The sequence below is a fragment of the Anopheles merus genome, chromosome 2L (assembly GCF_017562075.2).
Source record: "Anopheles merus strain MAF chromosome 2L, AmerM5.1, whole genome shotgun sequence".
Lineage (NCBI taxonomy): Eukaryota > Metazoa > Arthropoda > Insecta > Diptera > Culicidae > Anopheles > Anopheles merus.
Genome location: NC_054083.1, coordinates 51497382 through 51519930, shown reverse-complemented (window position 1 = coordinate 51519930; position 22549 = coordinate 51497382). Strand labels below are relative to the sequence as shown.

Here is a 22549-nt window from a genome sequence, read left to right as displayed (position 1 = left end):
ATAAATAATCACACGAACCGCGCTAACTCACCACTTCGCACACGCACGCGATCGCGATCGCTCTTCTTGCCTGTTGTTGCACCACCAAGAACACCAACAACCCCACACACACACACCCCACAGCAGCACATTCACGACGGACACGACTTTCTTCCTTCACGCGTACGCGATGCACTGCGCGCTCGTACCACCAGGGGAATGCAGACAACAGACCCACACAGACCCACACACACACACACACACACCTACACAGACACAGAAACAAAATCAACCCCCTTTTGGCTGCCGTCGTGGCTCTTGGGGGTGGGTTTTCCACTGTGAACCACCACCAGCAACACACGCGCGGGGTCAGTTTTACTTGTCTTAGGCGCAGCTTGTGTTTTAGCAGCCAATTCTAACGCGCGGTTACTGGAATCGATTTCGGTTGTGTTGTGCAGTGGTGATCTCGGCAAGACGAGATGTGTGTTGCCCCTACATCGTCGGCCGGTGCGGGTGTGTGCGTGTGGCTTTCTTTTCGTATGTTGCAAAAACGGGGTTGTGACAGCAGCACACAGTAATAAGGGGATGAGAGCTGCTACAGTGGTAGCGCAAAAAAGTGTATCGATTTTTTATGGGAATTAATAAATGGGTTGCAAGGGAAGCTAAGGGTGAACGGGACTGAAACTGAAGAAATGTGTAAGTGCTACACAACTGGTGCATTTTAACAACTTTAAAAAACCTTCAATTCACGGAAAAGATGCAATAGTTTCGTTTGTTACCGGCAGCTTGCGACGCTGCAATTCGTCACGCACTGTATTCCACCCTTTTTCTATTGCTTTCCCAAGTAACATTTTTCATGTGCACACCTGTCAAACGGTTTATGCTCTTGGTGAGGCGGTGCTCTATGCAGTGGATGGCTTTTGTAGGTAATATTTTCAATGCAAACTTTTTAATTCTACTGTTCTTTTTTTACAAAATAAAACAGACGATTAAAAAAAACCGTTGAGGAACTTTTAATACGTTTTTTTAAATTTACTGCGTTTTTGTACCAAATAAAAAGTATCTTATGCATGGTTTTCCAAGTCAGTTTCGAATGTAAACGCTGTTATTTACCGCGTGCAACATGATAATCAACATAAATCTGATACTTCACTTCAATCACCATAATTTTTAATATCTTCTGCATGATTTTCAACACATCTCAAGCTGGATTGAGTTTGTGAGGTGTTGAAAATCATATTTAAAAGCTGAAATTTCATTATAAAGCAAATACACCACTTGACAGCTGTTGAAAAACATCTTGGAGGCGGTAAATAATGATATGCACATTCGAAAGTGGCTTGGAAAAGTCCTGTAATAGGACGAACTATATCGTCTAACAAAAGAATAAAATCGATCCTTTCTTCAATCTCCTTTTTTTTTGTTGAAAATTTGCCATTGATAGTGAAATCCTTTTTCTTCTATTTGGCATAAACGTCCTACACTGGAACATGCCGCCGGCCTATACAGGGTTTCGAGACGTATTCAGTGCTTTGCAGTCGGATAGTCATAGTCCTTGCTACGGGGAGACCAGTCCATTCTGGTTTTGAACCCATGACCTGCAACATGCAACATGTTCTACATCATGTTAGGCCGTGCGAGTTGACGACTGTGATTGCCAGTAACTCGTCCAAATATCACCGTTTTTTTATATGATTCCCATATTTAATTGGACAAGCGTTAGGATGTATTTCCTCCCAGAAAAGAATAACAAATAATATAATTAAAACTACCATTTAGAACTACAAAAGTACACCGTTGATTTAGTAAAAGATTTCACTTTATTAATTTGTAAGCTTACTCAACCCTGTATCAACATTTTTGGTTGTTATCTTCTCACCCGTTAGCTAACGTATGGTGCAAAACCTTACCGTATTCTCCCCTCGATCGATAAGCAAAACGAATCGCTCCAAGGTGCCCCCGAAACAAACAAAAAAAAAAACAGAAACTGATAACAGAAAACAATAAAGCTAAACACTCGCGAAGCGCCCGAGGAAGAATACAGGATCACCACGGTAAGGAACTGCTATGGCCCCAGTATTTTTTTTTGTTTTGGAATATTTATAGTTGTAGAAACAAAAGTACCGAACCGAATGTATTAAACTCCAGCGCCCGGTTGTCCGTTTGGCAATTTGCTTAGCGCACACCGTCCGTTTAGACGTACTTCGCGGACAGCTCCTCCACCATCTTGATGTACGCTTCCATGGCCGCTTCCTTGCTGGTGCCCTTCCGGTCAGCCCACGCCTGCCATTTGGCCTTGCCCTTCAGATCGAACATGCCGGGCTTCTCGGTTTCGTTGTCGCCGACCGTCGCCTGCTTGAACAGTGCGTACAGCTCCAGCAGCTCCGCGTCGCTCGGGCGCTTGGTGAAGCTCTTCACCTTTTCGGCGGATTCGTTGAATTTCTGCAAAACGAAAGGGATGGGGTAAGAAGGTGGGGAGGAGGTACGATTAATACACTGAAGTGGAGTGTATTATTGCAAAAAGGGTGCAGTATGTTGTATGTAATTAATCGTCCCAGTAAACCCACTGCTTGAGCTGGTTGATGATAAGCGATCGATAGTGAGGGGAGGAGGGATCATGTTATCAGTGCTAAAACCCCTGCACCACCTACCTGCTCCATGTCTGGGAAGGGCTGGGCGGGCGAAGATCAGATGATGTAACGGCCTGTTACTGTAGCGTGTGGATGGAAAAGAACAAGAATGAAAGAAAGAAATAAAGCAAAAAAAGCCGTTAGTAAGTCAACACTCTTTATCACACCTTCATCAAAACGGGGAAGGGACAGAAGAAAAAGAATCAAAGCGAAAAAAACTGCTCGTCGTTTGCTTGAATTGTTATCGTCGATTGGAGGGAATGGGGGAAAAAGGTTTGCACGCGAAGTAAAGTCTACCTGCGAAATGACCTTTGTACGCGGGACTTGCTAAGCCCGGTCCGCCATAAACTGTAAGCCGCGCTAGGCGTTAATGGTCTGTTAAACCAACCACACGTTGAACCAATTCGTATGATCGGCGTGTAGTTGCACTGCAATATGACGCTTGACATTGATGGTGTACCGACCCGTGTGCCGCCGACTCATCCTCTATAAAACGGCAGCACAGCCGGCGTTTAGCGGCCTTCTTCCACCAGCACGTGCTCCGCTCGTTTAACCTTAAACTCGAAACCCACTCCCGCCCGGGGAAGTATTCCGCAGTCGTGTCTCGGACACGATGATCATGCATCCACTGTACAACTGTGAAGTTGTTTTGTTTGGCCTTAATATTATTATTGCCGTGCGCATGTTGGAGATATTGAGGAGAATTTTGGGGGAGGACGATGGCTTTTTGAGCGTTACAAAAACTTCAAAGTTTTTTGTAAAAACACTTGTGCGGCACACTGTTTACGTCAGCAGACTTACACACAGCAAACAAAAAACCGATAATGTGATGTGCGGCTGGTTTCTTTTTCGATATAAAAAATTACCATCAAATGACGCCACATTTGCTTACAGTTGAACCGATGGCGTGTGGTTATCGTTTTTTGTTGCCTAATTTCAAATTTAGCGGACGATAGAAGCTTCTTTTTGTGTGCAATTCAAGAAATAAGATCTCTATGTACAGCCTTCAATTACGTGTGGGGTGTGTATATGCTAATCGGCTCGATCGCGATCGCTCGAACTCGAACCGAGAAATTGCTGTGATGCAACGCCAATTGAAATGGATATGGAAAAGTGTGTATGTGTAAAAACAATATTAATAATAACGCAACAGCGCGTTTATCGACGAATCAATTTACCAGCACCGTTGTGAAAGCTCTCCTCCTCCAATGCCGATTCGGCTGTTGTCACCCTCAACCCAACCCTCGCTGTCCTTATCCTTATGCACCTGCATCAACTGCAGTGTCGCTTCCATTCACCCAATCCAACGAAAAGCTGTTTTCTGTTTGCCGGCACTGCATTGAAATGCATCGTACGGTGATAGTGTGTGCCGGTTTAAAAATAAAAGGCAAACGTGTAAAAAGGTCACAAAAAAACCTTTCTTTTAATTTTCGTTGGCGGCCCTGTCGTTGTCCCCTCGGCAAGTTCGCACCTTGTTGTGAAGGTGCGCGATTGACTTTTTTTGGAGAGGTGGGGAAGTGCCAACTGAAAGTCCCATTCTCATATTTGATGCATTTAACTGCACGCAAGTGCATCGAGGGGCAACTTCAGTCTGTTGGCGCAACTCTTGTTGGTGTCCATGAAAACACGTCCATACCCACGAGTAGTTTACGCAGAAGATTCTCTCACATATCTTCAAAATAGATAGACACATGCCGGCTTGATGTGCCGCACATTCGGTGTTGATTGGGCCTGAGAAACCTGTTCCGATGGATCCAATTTCTATATCTCACCAATGAACAGCCGCCCGAAACAAAGCTAAGTTCGCACAGTGTATGCAAATTTCGCCTCCAACGTAAACTCTCACGCATCCGAATCCGACCGAACTGTGAGACCGAGCGGTATGGAAGATCGCCTGTGGCACTCCGTTTTGGAAGAAACAAGATTGATAGGCAGCTTCGTTCGTGCGTGGCGAAAGGAACATGCTGGTGGCATTTTATTTTTCTAAGATTGATCGACCGCATCCTGGGGGAAGGTTAATGCTTCATGTTAACTTCCGCTCCGCATCAGATAAGATTGGAAGTTTGCAAGGAAGTGTGACCCAAGCTTACCCTTTACTTGGCTACCTTAATAACCGTTGCCGATAACCAACTTTACTTGGTCGTGGGCTTGCGTTACATCACACCCCCTTGCACGTACTGCAAGGACGTTTTGCAATGTCTGCATCCGGAGTGTGGTGTACGCGCGAGTACAAGAATGCAACCATCGCCCACTCAAACGGGCCCATTCTGCAACGGAAGGCTGGCTAGAAATTGACGACTTCTCCCCCACTCAGAATCGCTGATTGCAATTAATAATCACGCAACGCCAACTGCGTGGTCGTTAGTGGTGAGCATAAGACTTCCACACAAGGGTACGTGTCGTAAGCAGCACACCCTCTGCTTTCTGCTGCAATTACGTTCAGCCATGGACAGCGCTGGTTTGCGGCTCTAGCGCACGACCTGCTGAACCTCGTCCATGTGTTTTTCGGGCCGCTGGCTGACATCTTCCCTTCAATTGACCTTCAGCGTCACCCGGACATGGTGGTGTGGGGTGGTAGTGAAGCCGGCATTCAAATTTCCTCTACACACACACACACACACGCACTCACTCACACACTGATACGCAATCAATGCACCGACGGAAACGAAATGGGGATCAGTGGGGGGACCAAAAACTGATAAGCGAAACTTCAAACGTCGGCAGCTTTCTGTACGGCGCGAGCCAACAAACCTAACCACACCACACCACACACCGCACAGCCTCCCCACCAACGCTGGGAGCGCACCACATACGCACCTTTTGCTCAAACGCTGGTCCGATGTAGACTGGTCGCGGGGTTCGCCGTGCTGCTACGAAGTGAGTGTGTTGATTGTTGCTTACTCTGCTCCCCCCCGGGTGACGGGGTGGATTTTTTTTTTCATTTCATTTTGCACACACAAGAATAGGACGGGGTGTCGAGGGGTGTGGAGACGCGAGAGAGGTAGGCACCGAGAAAAGGTAGTCGTCGGGAGGGTTGATTATAAAGCGACTCCAACTGGCCCAAACCTACGCGGCTTGAGCTTCAAGTGACCGATAGTGATGTTTATGGCCAACTGGCATGGGATTAGCCGCTTCAGTGAGGAGGGAGAGGAGACGGTTGATAAGAATAAATCGGTTTTTTCTCTATTTTTTGTAGAAAAATGTCAACGGCTTCAAAGGGCGTTCGATAGAATTTGATATGTTGTAGCCACGCCTTTCCTAAATGATTGCCACTTTGTAGATTTTTAGAATTTTCATTCACACTTTTATGATGATCGATGGTATTATAGTGAACGATCATTTAAGTTTCCCTCGATTTGGGTACAAAAAAAACCGTCTGCGGACAGATTGAAAGCTTAAAATTGAAGCGTTTTCCAAAGCCCTTTAAAAACGCTTCATGCATTGAACGCAACCTTTTGTACAAGCCGCGAAGGTTGCACGCTAGCATTGTATGCAATTTCAAAATCCTAACGATAATTAAATGAAGAAAAGCAAACTACTATCCTCTCTTTTATTGAACAACATCTCTCTACTTTTACTTTCAGTTCTTTCAAACGTTTGACGTGCTTTGATGCGGTTCGTCCTAGAAAGAGTTCAAAACTTGTGGCTCCGGTTGAGGCATCACAACGGTTGAAGCAATCAACGGCTTAGTCTGAAAGGAGCGGTTACCGACGGATCAGAAATAGTTTCCGTTTAACTTCACCCCCCTCCTCTTACCTGTCCGCTTTTGAACACCAACACCTTAATGTGCGAGTTTTCCGGCGTCAAGTCCACCGGCGGCAACCCATCCGACGGATCGACGCTGACGGTCACACGAAAGTCCAGCCGCAGTGGGTATCCCGGCACAAGCATCGGCAGCTGCACGAACGGTCGCTCCACCAGATAGTGGCGATGGTCGGCCTGTATCAGCACGTTCAGGCCCGTCGCTTCCTTGCGCGTGGAAATGTTCTCCAGCATCAGAAACAGCTTAAAGGTCGGTCCCAAACCAAGCACCTCCGCGGCCAGCTTGAGCGGCGCCAACCCAACGTCCACCGTCGACACGTTACTATCGGCCGAGTTGATCACGTCCACGGTCGCGCGGGCCGTGGTGAGCCGCATACGCCACAGCTCCGACTGGAAGGAGTTGTGTATGGTGGCCGCATGTTCCTTCTCGCGCAGCGTTTGCTCCACGAAGATTTTAGTTTTCTTCGGAATCTGCAAATTTCCCGGCGGTTCGTCGCTTGCTGTCTTCACGTCGTACATGTTCTCGGTCGTGACAAATTCGGCCGTTCGCTTGAGGATCTTAACAATGAGCGAACCATCGATGGTGACGAGGATGAGGACGTGCTCCTCCTGCCCCAGCCTTCCGAAAGTAAGAGCTGACACCGATTCGGGCGCATAAAACTGATCGACCAGCTTTTTCTGGCTGTAGAACTGTACCAGACCGCCCTTCAGACAGACGCACACGAGGTTTATGCCGAGATGGGGCAGACAGACCGGTGTCATGCAGACGGCTGGCTGGGGCAGCTTTACCGCCCATAGCTTTTTGCCCTTCTTGGAGTAGCACAGCAGCGATTGGTTCATGCAAACGACCACAATGGTTTGATCGATCGGTAGCAGGGAGAGGCCGGCGGCAGGATCCTCCAGCTTCACGATATGCTGCCCCGCCAGCCATCCTTTGCGGAGTAGATAAAGAGCACCTTCCCGTGTCGCTATCACGACACGATAGTCGATATCGTACTGGCCACTGGCGGAGATCATGCTCGGTGTCCCACGGAACGGACCAACCTTTGCCTGTGCGAGCACAACGAACGCTTGCGAGTCGAGCACCAGCAGCTCACCGGACTCGGTTGCCAGTATCAAGCAGGAGGGAGATTTAGCCTCATTCGAAGCTTTCTTGATCGTGGTCATCGTGGTGATGATGGAGAGCCGTTCCAGCTTGCGGTCCGCGTTGGAGCGGATGTACCCGCCGCGCTCACTCTCGGACAGACTGAGCAGCTCCTGCGTCTGGAGCGTCATCTGGGACGGTTCGATCGAGCGCAAACTGTCGATCAGTGCGTCGAGCGCATCGCCCCGCTCGATCGGCAGCTTCTTCCACACGTCAATCTCGAGCGGCTCGATCGTCATGCTCGGTACGGTGTACTTGTAGTAGGGCTTCATGTTCCGATAGAACAGTACCGATGACTCCACGGCAACTGCAATAACTTGGAGAGGGAACAGAACGAGCTAAAGGTCACGCACGCACGAAGGTCGTCGCCGTAAAGCACTTACTTGGTATGCGCGGTTCCTGGTCGTTGATGTACAGGCTCTCGACGGCGCTCGGAATCCCCGGCAGATGCTGCTCGCTGATCAGGTTCGTGCCCTTGTACACCTTCAGCTTGGGCTTTGCGTCGAAATCAAACATTGGCACATCCACCGTCACCAGCTGGTAGTAGTTGTCGTTCTTCAGATCGCACAGCGTCATGCATGAGGGAAGCGTGTGCAATGCGGCAGTCCCGTCACACTGCGCGTCCAGCCACTTGTCGGTCGGTTTCGTTTTGCTGCAAGCGGAGTTTCAAGCAAGCCGAAAAGGGTTGGGTGTTGGCGTTAGAAAGTGTTTGGTTGAGGGAGATTGGGGATGGCCCAAGCTGTTGCGGTTGGTTAGCTTATTCGTTCCGTTTCATCAGCAGTAGCGGCAGCAGCAGCAGCAGTAGTGCCAGAACGGTGCCAATTATGGACGGTAGGGCTAGGTCCCGCTGGTGCACACACTTACCACAGAAACATCTCGCAACCGAAGATGATCCAATCAGACGCGATCTAAATAATGCCGCAGCAACCAACACCGTAACTTGGCCCGCAGTATCCAACCTGGCGCCGTTTGGGAGCAAAAAAATGTAGATTCTATCCGTGGCGGAGGCTTTTGACGCGTTCGAAAATCAGGTGGTCCCGTTTGTTTGCGCTCTGCCCTCAGCAGTACCGTTGCCCCCAGTAACCGAGCGGAACCACCTGTTGCTGGTAGGACGTACATGCCTTCGGGAGGACGCAGGCGCATGGTCGCGCATTCCGCTTTAGGTACCATAGCAACCACTTCTACGAGCAACAAAAACGAACTCTTGGTTGAAGGTTGGTCGGGAATGGGTGTTCCACACTTTTTTCACTACCATTTCTAATATTTCATGACGTGCTCTTTCTCTCTCTCTCTGTCTCTCTCCTAACCAGAATCTCTTGTAGGCGTCATCCGTCGTCGGTCAAAAGGAAAGCAAAATTGACGAGCAACAAACTTTCTTCGTCGTCGACAATCGTTCGTCGTTGGTGGAACGGATCCTCCTCCGTACAATCACCCGCCCGCCTGAGGGCGCCCTATTATTAAATTGATGATCTTCGCTAAACCCTCCCTCCAGTCGATGCGAAGAGGTTCCCTTTCGCCCTGTGCAAACGACCCCGACCGCCGCCGATCGATTAATCAATGAACGGTCGGAGTGTGTACCGAAGCCCAAGCCAACGTTCGGCTTGGGACAGGTTTTTCCCATTTCCTTCCTTCCTGTGGGAAATGTCGGTCACAAGGCGAGCCTATGTTTGCATTAAGTGCGCTTCGAAGACAAGAATCGTGGAAAGTGTGAAAGACTCCAGTCCAGTGTAGTCGTGCGGCTCGGAAAACTCTACATCAGCGGCATGAAATATTGCCCATATCTAAAAGGTAAAAGACAGCGACAACTCTCGGATCAAGCGTGCCAATGATGTCGACGCTACAGCGGCCGATCGTACGCCACCGTGAAGTTTGCTCGGTTGATTTGCAAGTTGACGCACATTTTGTCACACTTTTCCCTCGACCGTGCAGATACGCGTTCGCCGATGCTTATGACCTAGCCCTAGTGGATCGGCGCGCGGCCGTCCTACGCTGTCCGCTGTTTGGCTGTGGATAATTATAAAACGTGTACCTGGTCGGGCGGAACAACCGGTGGAAATGGCTTCGGTTTATCATATCGCGGAGAGCGGAAGATAGCGGTAGGCAAGGTTGTTGGTACGTGTGATGACATATATTTGCCTCGCTAATGGGATGCTTCCCGCGCGCTGTGTACTTACGCCGACTTTCGATCAAACGATGTCAACGGTGTAGCGTGTAGTGTACGGCAAACGTTTTCCCTCAGTCATTGCACTCTGGCGAATGTTTGCAGAAACAGATGTGTAGTACTTCACGTTAAGAATGGTTGCAACATACCGAACTGGCCAGCAAAATACCCGTGGATTTAACGATTAATCTTGTACTTTCGATTGAAGTGTCTCTTAGAAGGCAGAAGCTCGTTGGAAGATACGATTAAAGTCTTTCCCTCTCCCCGGGAAGCTTATCATTGCAAACAAGTACCGGAATCCGCATGTAAAGTATCGCGACCTTGCGATGAAAGGCACACACCCCTCATTAAAGTGCTATTCCTGGCCCCTCACTCGTCTGAAGGAGATATTAACCGGTGGCCTTGCATCGTTCCATTCGCTTGTACACCGTCCGCCTCCGGAAGAGAGTGAAAGTATCGGGACAAGGGACTCGCAGAGTTTAATCGAATGCTGCCAAACTGGATTGCCGCGGCACTGGTGGGTGCGGGCAGGATGGATTTGATTATTATTTTGACAGACCTACAACCGTTATCGGCTTCAGAAAGAAGGTAATGGATGAGCACTGCTTTGGGATTAAATATTGCCTATCATTTCAAGCGATTTAAATGCTTTCTTTTTCTTTCAGCTGTGTACATGCTCTGGCACCGAATATCTCCAAGACCGATCCCACCTTCACCAGCAAGTCACACACACACCAAGCAGGCGTTGAGATCATGTTGCTGCGAAGTTCTGTCACCGCGGATTTGTGACGTTTCGCATCGCGTGTCAACGTCCTTCGAGAACGGTACGGTGTGGAGAGCAAACAGAACACGAACCATCACGATTTCTATTCAAATTAAAACCCGCAGCTCCCACACAGAAACCGTTTGCTTGCTTGCTTGCTGGTGGTGGTGGACAACTCGCAAATTGACTCTGCGTCCCACTTCAGGTACGTTTCGGCAAGCCAGCCAACGGGGCGTGTGTGTATGAGTGTGAAATTGCAATAGAAAAAGGCTACCCCGAGTGTAAATCACCAATACCAACACAGGAGGGGGCTCAAGTAAGTGATCTCAAGTGGGGTGCGGTGGTTCCACCGATCGATCTCTTCTGGTGGACGCCAAGGGTTGGTAAGCTGTGGTGTTGTACGGTTATTTCACCATTTCTTTCATTTTTAGCACGATCTGCCTGTACAAGATTTATGGCTGGAGGTTGGGGTTGATTCTGAGAAGCAGCTTCGATCAGCTTGTGCCGGAAGAGGAATGGCTGCGAGATGCGGTTTGCAGATTAACTTTACGAGGTTAGTAACCGTCTTCTGGATTGCCTATGTTTATTTGTTATTATTCCATTGCCTTTGAAGCTATTCGAGTTGATTGACTAAGACTCGTAGTTACTTCACTCTAAACGTCCAGCGTGTCACCAAAAAGTCTGGGAGCTTCGGCTGTCCGTTTGTGTGTCTCAACGGCTATAAATCACCATTGTTACCTTGCGACGATCGACACAGTTGCAATGGGCGTCTTTTTTTTTTGGAGAGCCAAATCTCTCACCGACATGATGATGGCGCGATTGACCCAAATTCTAATCCAAAACCCTAAACGCGCTGCAGCAAATCTCTGTCTGAACCGTATTACCGTCAGCTGAACAGTCTCCTCCCCGCGCTTGATCGCTGGAATGCAAATGCAATTGCCGCTGCCACTCATAAACAATCTCACCGTGCGGGCTAACAAACGATTTCCTTCTCCAGCTCAGGGTAGAACGTTCCAAGGTGTCGTCGAATGCAGCGCTGCAACGGCCAGACAACTCCACAGAGACCTTACGACAAGGTCCCTTAGTTGGCGCTCTGTCCATATTTCCACTTTCCATTTCCCAGCGACGCCGTCAATCTACCCCACCAGGCTCGAGGAGGCCTATTCTTGATGTTGGAGCATCGTGGACAGCATCGTGGAGTTCAAACCACAGCATCCCCACAATGGTTCCACGCCGGCAGTCTCTCGCCAGCTTTTGAATCCCAATAGGGGACCGTCTCTCTCTCTCTCTAGAGCGGACTCCCTGTCTCTCGCGCCAATGAAGTGTGCGATTGTCTCACAACTGCCTGAGAGCGGCCGCTGACACAGCACACAACACAAGTTGAGCTTCAGCCAGCGGCGCCAAAGCTTACCATGGCCATTTGGTTCGAGTGCGCGTTACCGTGCGGGCTGGGCCAACAGTGTGTGTGTCTAGGCACTCCAAAACCAGTATGTGTCGGGCCGTGATCGTTAGCAATTGTTATCCGTTGTTTTGGTAATTGTGGTCGGGTAAGAGCGCGCGTGTGTCTGTGTTTTTGTCAGCATGGTAGGGAAAATTGCTTATTACTATTGCCATTAAAAACACATTCGCGCATGACCGAGGGGGGGAGCAGTGTTGTGCTTTGGTTTGAAGAGTATTTTCCCCGTAAACAAAACGTGTTGGTGTGCAGCTCACAGCGTGTCGTGTAAATTCAAACGAAAGTGATGCTATGAATCAAAAACGCAACAAACGCATGATGGGCGTGTGCGGCGGTCTTGTTTGGCGTTTGGCATGACACCAACCGGAAGCCGCACTAATCCACGATTAATCAGCGCTTAATCAGTACTCAGTGGTTAGCAGAAAATTATCATCCAATCGATCGAGTTGCCCAGCGCCTCCACACTGAAGGTGACCCACATTGAAAGTGAGAAAGTCTTTCCCCGTTGCGTTCGCGTGGAGCGAAGCAGTTTCATCCCACTACGAGAAGGCAGTTAAGACTTGCGGAGTTATTGGTGGGCGAGATTTGAGTTTTAAAGTGAACCGAATGTCCAAGAATGAAGCTCCCTTTTGGGGCCCAAGACCGCAGACCCCAAACCGGACATGCGTGTATGTGTGTGTGTGTGCTGTGTGGTTGTTGGAAGTTCCCGAAAATTGAAATTTCTCTTCGCTTCGCGCCCGCAAACCCACCAAAGTTCATCGTACGAAACACAATGATTTCGTGTAACGGAATGTGCTTGGAGCGCATTCCGACAGATTAGTGTAACTTCCAGCCCGTGCTTTTCGTCTCCCAAGTTGTGGCGTTGTGTCGTGTTGTGTGTGTTAGTTTGCTGACGGGGGGTTCACGTGATCACTGCAAGACTAGACCCCCCGCCGCTGAAGGGATGGTGGGATCGTTGCCGTTAATTAGAATTTGGAGACGTTTTTATGAAGCTCACTAATCTGTAGAGTTCCGTTAGAAGAACCATCTTGTTAGTGTATTATAAGAAATGAATTCTTATGGTGTTTTGCGATCTCAAACTGTTTGGTATAATGTCAAACGAAAACCAGCACATTGCAGCACGTGGAGTTTGTGTTGTGAAGTTGAGCGGTGAGTGTGACTCGTTTGCAAATAGGGAAACGTATTTGCATTTCATCACGCGTCAATCAGCTGCGGGAGTAGTGCAAAGAGAAACGGCGCCTCATTGAGGGGGAAAAAGATGCCTTCGTGAAGTGTGTGAAATTGCTGCCGTGGGCTCTCCCCGGGTGCGCATAAGTGCATTGTTTGATAAAGAGACCCTTTTCTTTACTTATCATTTCTCTTTGCGGGGCGCAGTGAAAGGCTTTTGGGATGCGATGAAGGCTCAGCAAGGAAGGTATTCATAATGGTCCCTGGTTTATTGGACAGTTGTTGGTAAGATTATGGAGTTGGTGGTATATGGAAGCAATGGTTGGCAAAATCGTATTCATATCTCGGTTATTTTTTCCCGCAATGATGCCGTACCACAACAAATTAGTGTCCATCTATCGGCAATACTTTACCAATTGCTGATAGAATCAATATGGAATGAATACGATTAGCAAATAGACACACTATAAGGCGATATCTTATCACCGCCGCACGTTGTTTGCTCAACTCTCCGGGGATTCCTGTGACATCCAAGTAGGCGGCGTTATTGCTGGACAAAATACGAATTTGGCGATATGTTTTTCATTACATTCAAACTGCGCCAGACAGATTGGCTGGATTTTTACAAGAGAAGCGGGATTTTGATTCCATTGCGCCGACTTCAGGAAAATACATCTCGCAGACAAAGCAGACTTGCGCATAGTGTACTGTAGCTTCGTTCGAAGTAGAAAGTTACCCGGAAGATTGGACAGAACCTTCAGCAGCACAACACCTGCGCGCCTCCCCACCGTCTGTGTGCGCGATGACTCATCGTGCCCGCTGGGGCCAGTAGTGGTCCGCCTGGAAGAGAGCAACACACCGCTCTTTGTGGTCAAGAACGCACCGCGATGCAAAGGCGCAGCCACAAAGAAACACGATAAGAAGATTAAACCAGTTTCTTAAGGGGAACTATCCCGGCTGCTGCTGCGGCTTCTCAGGTGTGGAAGAAGGCCTTTTCTCGCTCTCGCCATGAAAATGAGTCAGCCGAATGACCCGCGCCATTGCACGACATTCACTTGCACGATACGATGCTGCAAAATAGGATCCAATTGCTGTGGCTTCGTGTGTACGTGCGGAAAAAAGGGACATATACTGATTCCCCTTCGATCGGTCAGAAAGAATAACTTCGCTTCAAATAATACACTTGCTCTTGGCAATTAGTAAGATCCCAGGAACGCGACATTACTGTGCGCTAGTGGAAGGCACGTGCCTAGCGCAGTGGGGGCTTGTGTCGACCTTTCAGTGCGTGGAGCGTCGCGTATGCGTGTAATCAACATCGCGCTTATGGCCACCCGTTTTTTTTTGTAGCTGCGTAAAGCATTCTTTTTGTTAAAACAAGTAAAGATAGCAAAACAAGTGCAATTAAGAACTGGCTAACAAGTTTTATTTCACGTAATACAAATTTCATATTCATTCGGCTCAGCCTTTGTTACAGATTTGTTGATGAGATAAATGGGATTTCCCCTTCGTTAAGCGTATTTGCCAGTAAAAAAAAAGAAACAATTACTAAGGTAACTAGTGCGTCTTGTACCGTCTTCTTAGCGATAAATCGTTCAAGAAACGCGACATAAGATTAACAAACATAATTAAGCTAGGAGACAGTAAAATAGATAGGATGCATTTGCGAAGCTTTCCACAGTTTTTTCTTACACATCGGGCATTGTTTGGTTAGCTGCTGGGCACGCTTGATGCAGTCGGCACAGAACAGATGGCCACAGATAGTGGACAGGGCTGGCCGGTCCGCCAACGATTCGTAGCAGATCGGGCAGATGATATCCTTGCCCGTGCTGCTGGCATTATCGATGGGTTGTGAATTAGCAGCTACTGCCGCCGCTGGTGCTGCTCGTCTTGGTGAGGGCGCTGGTGCTGGTGCTGATGCTGGTGCCGGTGCGCGTGATGATAATCGTGTCCGTGGTGGTGCTCGACGAGCTGGCCGCACTTGGAACGCAGAACGGGCGTCAATATCTCCAAAGTCGCGGGTGTAGTTGTGTTCAATGCGCTGCTGACTGCCGGTAGAATCGAACAGGTATCTGTCGTTCTGCGAACCGGATAGCGTTAGCTCCACAACGGAGGAAGGATCCGGCGCGCTCAAATCGATGCTAACATTGCCGATCTGTATGAGCGTGTTGGTGGCGTTTTGTGTCACATTGATGCGCCGACGTGGTGGTGGCGGTTGCTCGCCTTCGTTTTCCTCGTCCGATGACGATATGATCACTACCGATGCCGATCGGCCACGCGATGGTGGCTGTCGTGCTGCGGGCGGTGTTCCGACGGGTACATCCGACAGATCGATGATGGAAATGTTCGATCGAGCATAGGGCTCGGCCAGCAGCTGATTTCGGCGTCGCCGGCGCGGTACTCTTTCCGCTGTAGCGACATCCTCCACCGCAATGACGTCCCCCGCGATGGAATCGTCCCCGATGGTGATGGGGGAAATTGTTCTTGGCGCTCTTGGCATCGTTTCGTCCAGGCTGTACAGTACGGTAGAATCACTTCCAGCGCTCTCGGTGGTGCTGCTGCTGCTACTGTTATTATTATCCACTGACGGTACGGATGATGCTGCGGTTATGTTGTGTGCTGGTGGAATGCTTTCGTTCGTTTCCTCCGAACCGGTGCTGCCCGCGTAGGCGCTGCCGGTGATGCCCGTATAGTCGGAATCGATGCTGTCCGCTAGGGCGCTGCTGTAGCTGCTTGTACTGTCCCGACCGGAGCTGTCCGCGAAGGCGCTGCCGCTGATGCCCGTACTGTGCGAACCGGTGCTGTCCGCTAGGGTGCTGCTGTTGTTGCCCGTACTGTTCCAACTGGTGCTGGCCCCGTCGTAGTTTGTAATGTTGCTGTTTAAGCTTTGCCGCCGGCTGTGGATAGCTCTGAGGTATGAGTCGGCTTCATCGATCAGGTACTGCATGCTCGTGTCAATCGCGTCGATGCTGTCTTCGATCGCTTCCGTTTTTACTTGGGCATCCATTCTGGGGCTGTTTGTGAGTAGGCACGTGCCAAACCAATCACTTGCACGTTGTGTATTGCGTGTTTTATCACAAATATTTCACTATATCTACCGTAATTTGTTGTGAAATTCGTTACAATGGCACACACCGCTACAGATGGATGGCCGATTTGTTTGGCGGCTTCAGCGAAATAAACAAAAGATTGGCCGTGCTGTATAGACGGCAAGGTTGCGTCAGCACCGTGCTTTGGTAGCCATTTTGATTGGATCCCGCTCGACGTCGACGACGATGTAGCTGCTTTGTTGCTACGTTGAGCATGTTTCCATCATAGCGACACATTGCTCGCTTGCTTATTTGTGTTAGATTTTATGTGTTTTGATTAATTGTGATTTCTTCGACCAAAACCTCCGCACGGTGTAGGGGGTTTTGCGCAACAGCTTGTGACGTTGGTCTAACCTGCGGCACGTGAGCCTTCAACGGCTGCGGTTGAGGGATGACAGTTGAAGACAGTACTGTGCTTAGGCAGTGCTCTGTTGAATAATTCTTTAAAACGTTGAATGTTGTGATTTTTGAAAATACTAAAATAATAGTTTTTATTCGATTGAAACGAAAATATCATGTTTACTCAACAGTAGTGTTCATTTCGAAAATAATATTTATAAAACAAGTTAACTAATTTTTTGTTAATTTTCTGGTTAAAACCCTTGCTTCGAAATCGACTAAAATTCATGGAGTTGGTATCCTTCATTCTTTGGCATAATTTTTGTCCAAAGATGTACCATTTAAATACGTGTAAAGCATAAACGGCATGGTTCAGCAGCACGTGTCATGCGATCTCCTAATTAAACGTGTAACACCCCAGGATCGTTGCATTAATTAGATCCATTGAGGCTCCCTGGGAAATGATGTTTGTCCTTAATCGGCAGCAGACGCACTAATGGCATTCCTATGTACCTACTGCTACAAGCAAGGAATTTCGGTTTTACCGCGCAGCATCAACCTTCGGCTTTAATGCGCAACAAGTAGTACATCTTATGTCACTGGTGTGTGTGCTTGTGATGACTTTTTTTCTTCTTCTCATACGCTATAGGCTCATTGCTCGCAACAAAACTGTACCGTTTAATGAGTTCGGCCGGCTTGTCCCCGAACCACGGCCAGTAGATGTCCAAGCCATTACCATTAACGATGATGAATTTGATGAAGAATGGCATTGCTAAGGGACCGGGGCCACAATTATGCTGAAGCGACATGTATCATTGTACTGCCTCGGGATCGCACGTTACGAAATGCTTTGATGTAGAAGCACATATGCATTTTCCTTAAATTGTTTTAAACTGTGCAATAAGTGTTGGTTGTGGAGTTTCTATTGCATTTCTTGCTCTCTCACGATTTTCAACCAGGTTTTGCAGCAAACAGTTGGCGCGACGATCGTTTGGGAAGAAAGCTTGCTATGCTACCCAGTCTATTCAAGCATAAATCCCCACTGCAGGAACGAAAGGCTGGTAATAAATGCTGATAGCCACGGTGTGCAGGAAAATCCTTGAGGAAGCTACTCTTTTCCGATTTACAAACCGGTCCGGGTACATGTCGTGAATCGGGGAAGACCGATGCAACGTGACGCGCACATTTCCTAAGAGTTATTTAGCTTTATCGCGATATTGACCTTAAAACTAAAGGTGAAGTAGAAATGGCACTTTCTCAACGCCTTCGCCAGTGTGGGGAGTTTACACTTTTTGTTTTCTTAGCTACTGCAGCCCGTTCTCAAACTTCGCAGAAGAAGGAAAATATAAAATAAGCTTAGGCGAGCAGTCAGCCCCAGAAGTGATTCATTCCTGCAATCTGCATTATTCGAGCAAGAAGAAGTAGTGCTCACAACGAAAAGCAATTTCCGCGAAAGCAAATAGTTTTCATCTGCGCAACGAATCTAATACAACCGCTCGGTGTGTGTGTGGGGCATAAAATCTTCCTTTTAATCTGTGTGCTGCATTTGAAGCGTTACACAATTTCACCTGGCAGCGAGCCGGACTTGCCGGATGCTCGCGGGAATGCCGCACCGAATGAGTCATACCGTCCTCCGTTGGCTCGCCGACCTAAACGATGCACCAAAACCCCGATGGCCTCCAGTATATTCCGGTTGTTGTGTTGCTGTCGGCCGTTTAGCGAAACCGCATTGCATAAGCGTGTTTGGAAAGAGAGAAGAAACACCGAAGCAATGAAACATCGCGACCAGCACTCGGGGGTCCGTTCGCCCCTTTGGACAAAGTGGACACAGAAAGAGATGCGTGGTCTGATTTGCGGCGGTTTGATCGCATTATCCGAGTGTGGAAAATCGACCATTTTAAGCATTTGGCTCGCATTTTCCATTGCTCTGCACGGGCGATCCTTATCGATAGCCGGGTTGATGTGGGGTGGGGGGGGGGGGGGTGGAAAATGGTGACCCACCCCGAGCTGCCGAGTTTTCCACCCGAAAGCGAACACAAAGTTTGACTGTTTTTACTTTCGAACGGTTACCCAGTGGGAAAATCAGCAAAGATTTGTCTCCCACACACAAACGGGCCGGATTGTCGTGAAACAAGCCGGGGCAAGTGAAATAACAATTGCGGGAACAGCATACGACCGTGGAAGTGTACCAACACAATGTAAGCAAAAAAAAGAAGGTAATTTGCCTTCGGTTTTTTTCCGTTCGATTGTTAGAGAAACATTATGCTCTTGTGATTTTGGGGAAGGTAGTTTAAAGCTGGTCCAACGTGTGCTGAGTGAATTGCTATTGAAAATAAGATCATTAATTGAGTTTGATGAAACATGCTTTAAAAGCACTATAAGATGTATGGAAGACTCTGGGCTAAGCAAACTCTGTACCGAATCAAACAAAAACTACGGAAGTACTTTTGATGATCACTCACGATCGATGCAGAAATAAGGTGTCAAATTGGAACTGTGAAACCGCCTGGATCGTACCACAAGCGTTCATTAGCGTGTCCAAAACCGAGACAGCTGATGGAAGGAGTGATGTACGCAGTGATGTAGTTAAGTTCCGTACCCAAAGCGAATCCTCGCTCGCGGGACAGCAGCGGGTCTTGTAGCTTCAATGTCACTCATGAATGGTTCAACTACCATCATCAGTCTTTTAACAGCTAGAAAATAACAGAGTCTGCAAACGAGTCTAGCGTAGCCTTTTTTGTGATCTTAAATCTGAAAACATATTCCCATTCTGAGCACGATCCTCAAATTTTCGCTATATCCTCATGCCTTGTTCTTTTCTTTGCAGACTATAAACATTATAACCAGAACACTTCTTCTTATGCCTCTCTCTCTGTGTGTGGACGACGCTTTCGTCATAATCAGTGATCAAATCTTAACGTTGCAAAGTGAAACGAGTTGACGCAGAAAATAAAACGCCTAAAAACCTGTTTGCGAACGTGTTGATCGTGAATCTACTGGCAAAGTGTGTGCTCCCGCGGCAAGAAGCCTTTACGGTGAGTTTAGAGAAACCGCACTAAAGTGTGTACTGAAGTGGTGTGTTGTTGTGAAAGTGTGAAAGAAGATTTTGTTACGGTGTTTTTATATATATCTATTTGCGTTTTGTGTGTAAAATCGTAAAACAGTGCCCGCTAGTGCCGTTAAAACCGCCTCTTTGGCTGGAAGTGTAACGAGATCTTTCGGAAAGTGTCACATACGGTTACTGAGAAGGTGTCTGCTTGTGGTTGAATGAAATTAAATTCATAGTGAAAAAGAGGTCCCCGTAGGTGTAGAATTGTAATTGTGTTCTAACGGAGTCCGTACGAAGTAGTGACTTGAAGTCATACGAAGCTGCTGCTGTTGCATCCAACGACCAGTATTGACCGGATTGCATCACCTTCCCTTTAAGATCATCCTCCAGAGTTAGACTGCCGAATTCAAAATGGGGTAAGTGTTGTTTTCATCTGAACAGTTTCCATCAACCGGTCCAACCTACTTCACTCAAAAAGGAACTTCCCTGAAGGTCGCAAGATGTGATACGAGATAGCCGCGGCTTCCAATTTGTCACTCACTGCAGTGCAGTAAAGTAGCGGGGGGACCATAAACGTCAGACTTCAATCATCCATATACGAGGAAACCCCCAAATACGTTTCACCTTTACCTTTACCGACTGCTATTAAGAGCTCCAATGGCTAGAGTTTAGCTAGAATGCGGTCACGCTCGACTCTTGTCTCTCTCTCTCTCGCTGACCGTGATGGAAAGCCGGTGTTCGTTCACACGGCCCGCAAAGAATTGGTTTGGGGCGGGCTGGTAGTCACAAACAAACCTTCGGCAAATAAAGCGTCAATCGAATCGACACACCTTAAAGGCCAGAGAGCTGAGACCGTAATGTATGGGAGGAGAAGTCCACTCGAACTGAAGTGGCCGGGGGGGCCCGCACAAGGTTTCTATGCGCACGCCGGGTAATGGAAAAGAAATTTGTCAGCAACGCCATTGCTGGGTATGATCGCTTGGAGGAGGTTTTATTTGCTTGTCCTTCGCTTCAACCGAGAATCGAACGAGAACAATCTTTGGTTTGAGGTGAAGTTTCGATTTAATAGACGATCGATTGCTTAGACGTCAGGTCTGACCTGACTAATGTATGCTATGTGGTTTAAGGACAGGTTATGCAATGGACTCTCTCGCGCAATGACTTCTGGGTTTGGAAAGTGGTCTTGACACAAGATTTTGCTAAAAAATTGGCCTAACAAGCGAAGATTGTGTGGATAAACATCCGACTTTCGGTGTAGCAAAGAGATAACTCACACACACACACACGCCCAGTAACGCTTTCTATGCTAATTAAGCATCCCAAGCAAGTCGGCAAACACACAAACATAGCCTGCAAAGTGTGCCAACTGGGGGAAGGCGTTTGGTTCCGTTTTTTTCCCCTCTCAAACCTGCGGCTAATGAACCCCGTGGGAGTGTGCGAGTGTGTGTGTGTGTGTGTGATACGCACCCAGAACTACTTGGCGAGAGAAATTCCGTACATCTTGCGTCCAGTTCTGCTGCCCACGGTTCCAATTCTTGCGGGGTTTGCCGACCGCCTTACCACAATTCACAATTCATGGCACGTTCTGGAGCGATCGCTCTGTGTTACTTCAAGGGGGATCCCAAAAACAAACCTTTCCCGTTAGCTTAAAATGTGTTCGATTTTTGACATTCTGACTTTGGTCCGGTTGCTCCCACCTTATCTTTTTGGGGCTAAAAACTCCCAAATTTCTATTCAAAATTTCCAACCATATCGAACCGGTTTCTTTACAACCGGGCAGACTAGCATCAAAAGTGGGACAGTTCAAACTCAAATCGCATTCGATCTAAGGCGAACGGTGAGCGTTTGTTTCGTGCCGGACTGTGGTCCATAGATTGGCAGCCATTGACAAATGTCCGGTTCTTTCCAAAGTCGACTTTGACCTTCCACTGGCAAGCGAATGTGCGCCCGTGTTCCCCTGGACGGATCGGGGCAGTAGTTGCAGTTGTTGTTTGTGCAGCTCCGGAGGTTAGCGGGCAGCAAACCGGATTCCGCAGTGGTGTAAAGTCTGTCCCTCCCGAGGTCTAGGGCCAGCTCGTCGGTATGCTAGAAATGCATTCGTAGGCGTTAAATGCACACGACAGCATGCTGATGCAGTTATTTCACGGACTTATGGATAAGACTTCGCCGTGGTGTTGTGTGACGCATCTCATCCAACAATGGTGGCTCGCAACAAGTGAAAGTACAACGCGCAGTTGACAACGGTGTGTGGAAGGTCTCGAATAATTGATGGCGTTGATAATGTTTCTCAGCTCGAAAAAGATGGGTGATAGTGATCGTACCAACGATGGATCAATTTCAACAAATCCTAGTTTGTTAATTGAATACATTTCAAAACCTTGAGCAGAAGAAAAATGGAAGGTGCGCCATCCATACGTCTTGAAGGCCCTTGGCCCTTCAAATACACTCCAAACGCTCGAGCCTTGTGAACCAATCTGCTCCTCCCTCTCGAGAAACCACAGCAGCACCACCTTTTTTGAATGTAAATTGCACTTCAATTGATTCGCCGATCCCAACGATCGTCCTTTGCTTGCCTACGGTGGTAAGGCGGCGAACGAGTGCACGCCTGCCTCTGGCCTAATGAAGCCATGTGTGTGTGATGATTGCTGTTTTTTGACCTCTCATCACAGAAGGCAGTCCAGGCCAGCAAGCAATGCAATCATCAGGCGAGCATGGTTTGCAAAAGATCCCTCAAATTTCACCCCAAATTGTGCATCTCACCGAGCGCGCGCGCGCGCTAAGTGGGCTTTAGGAAAACAATTTTCATTAACCAACTTTACGAAGTAAACGAGCCAACCCCACACAAACAAGCCAGAAGGTCACGAAACTGGCATTTGTTTTTTTTCCTCTTGGTTAATATTTCGTTTTCATTTACTTGAGTGCAGTTGAGTTCCCAGTTTTTTGGCGAAAAGTTAGCAAAAAAATTGGGTTGTAACAACAGTTTCTCCTTGATTGTGTGCCGCATTCGTCCGGC

At 48.1% G+C, this 22549-nt stretch overlaps 5 protein-coding genes across 8 annotated transcripts in view; 1 reads left to right on the top strand and 4 right to left on the bottom strand.

The window, feature by feature from the left end:
* The window catches only part of LOC121591785 (protein melted), a 30784-nt gene extending 30220 nt beyond the window's left edge, over nt 1-564 (bottom strand). Inside the window, exon 1 of one of the 2 annotated variants that reach the window (XM_041912749.1) lies at nt 32-564. The gene's annotated coding sequence lies outside the window, so the exon portion shown is untranslated. The remainder of the gene's footprint in view (nt 1-31) is intronic. The other variant, XM_041912750.1, reaches the window with a different exon arrangement.
* A 1216-nt stretch (nt 565-1780) lies between these two features.
* LOC121593873 (acyl-CoA-binding protein homolog) lies at nt 1781-5531 on the bottom strand. The gene is made up of 3 exons (XM_041916620.1): nt 5427-5531; nt 2631-2689; nt 1781-2421 (listed from the first exon to the last, which is right to left on the bottom strand). The coding sequence occupies exons 2-3, from the start codon at nt 2637-2639 to the stop codon at nt 2173-2175; spliced, it is 258 nt and encodes an 85-aa protein (XP_041772554.1). The 5' UTR covers nt 2640-2689; nt 5427-5531; the 3' UTR covers nt 1781-2172.
* A 632-nt stretch (nt 5532-6163) lies between these two features.
* Nucleotides 6164-8539, bottom strand: LOC121594208 (Bardet-Biedl syndrome 1 protein homolog). The gene is made up of 4 exons (XM_041917259.1): nt 8380-8539; nt 7899-8167; nt 6366-7831; nt 6164-6300 (listed from the first exon to the last, which is right to left on the bottom strand). Exons 1-4 carry the CDS (start codon nt 8388-8390, stop codon nt 6232-6234), a joined length of 1815 nt encoding a protein of 604 aa, XP_041773193.1. The 5' UTR covers nt 8391-8539; the 3' UTR covers nt 6164-6231.
* Nucleotides 8540-9129: 590 nt separating this feature from the next.
* Nucleotides 9130-22549, top strand: part of LOC121594206 — a 64633-nt gene continuing 51213 nt past the window's right edge. Inside the window, exons 1-5 of one of the 3 annotated variants that reach the window (XM_041917257.1) lie at nt 9130-10264; nt 10342-10755; nt 10871-10992; nt 19315-19522; nt 19652-19952. The gene's annotated coding sequence lies outside the window, so the exon portion shown is untranslated. Of the gene's footprint in view, nt 10265-10341; nt 10756-10870; nt 10993-11819; nt 12024-19314; nt 19953-22549 lie in introns of those variants that run through there. The other 2 variants (XM_041917256.1, XM_041917255.1) reach the window with 2 other exon arrangements.
* Nucleotides 14464-16367, bottom strand: LOC121594213. The gene is made up of 2 exons (XM_041917267.1): nt 16158-16367; nt 14464-16073 (listed from the first exon to the last, which is right to left on the bottom strand). The coding sequence occupies exon 2, from the start codon at nt 16064-16066 to the stop codon at nt 14693-14695; it is 1374 nt and encodes a 457-aa protein (XP_041773201.1). The 5' UTR covers nt 16067-16073; nt 16158-16367; the 3' UTR covers nt 14464-14692.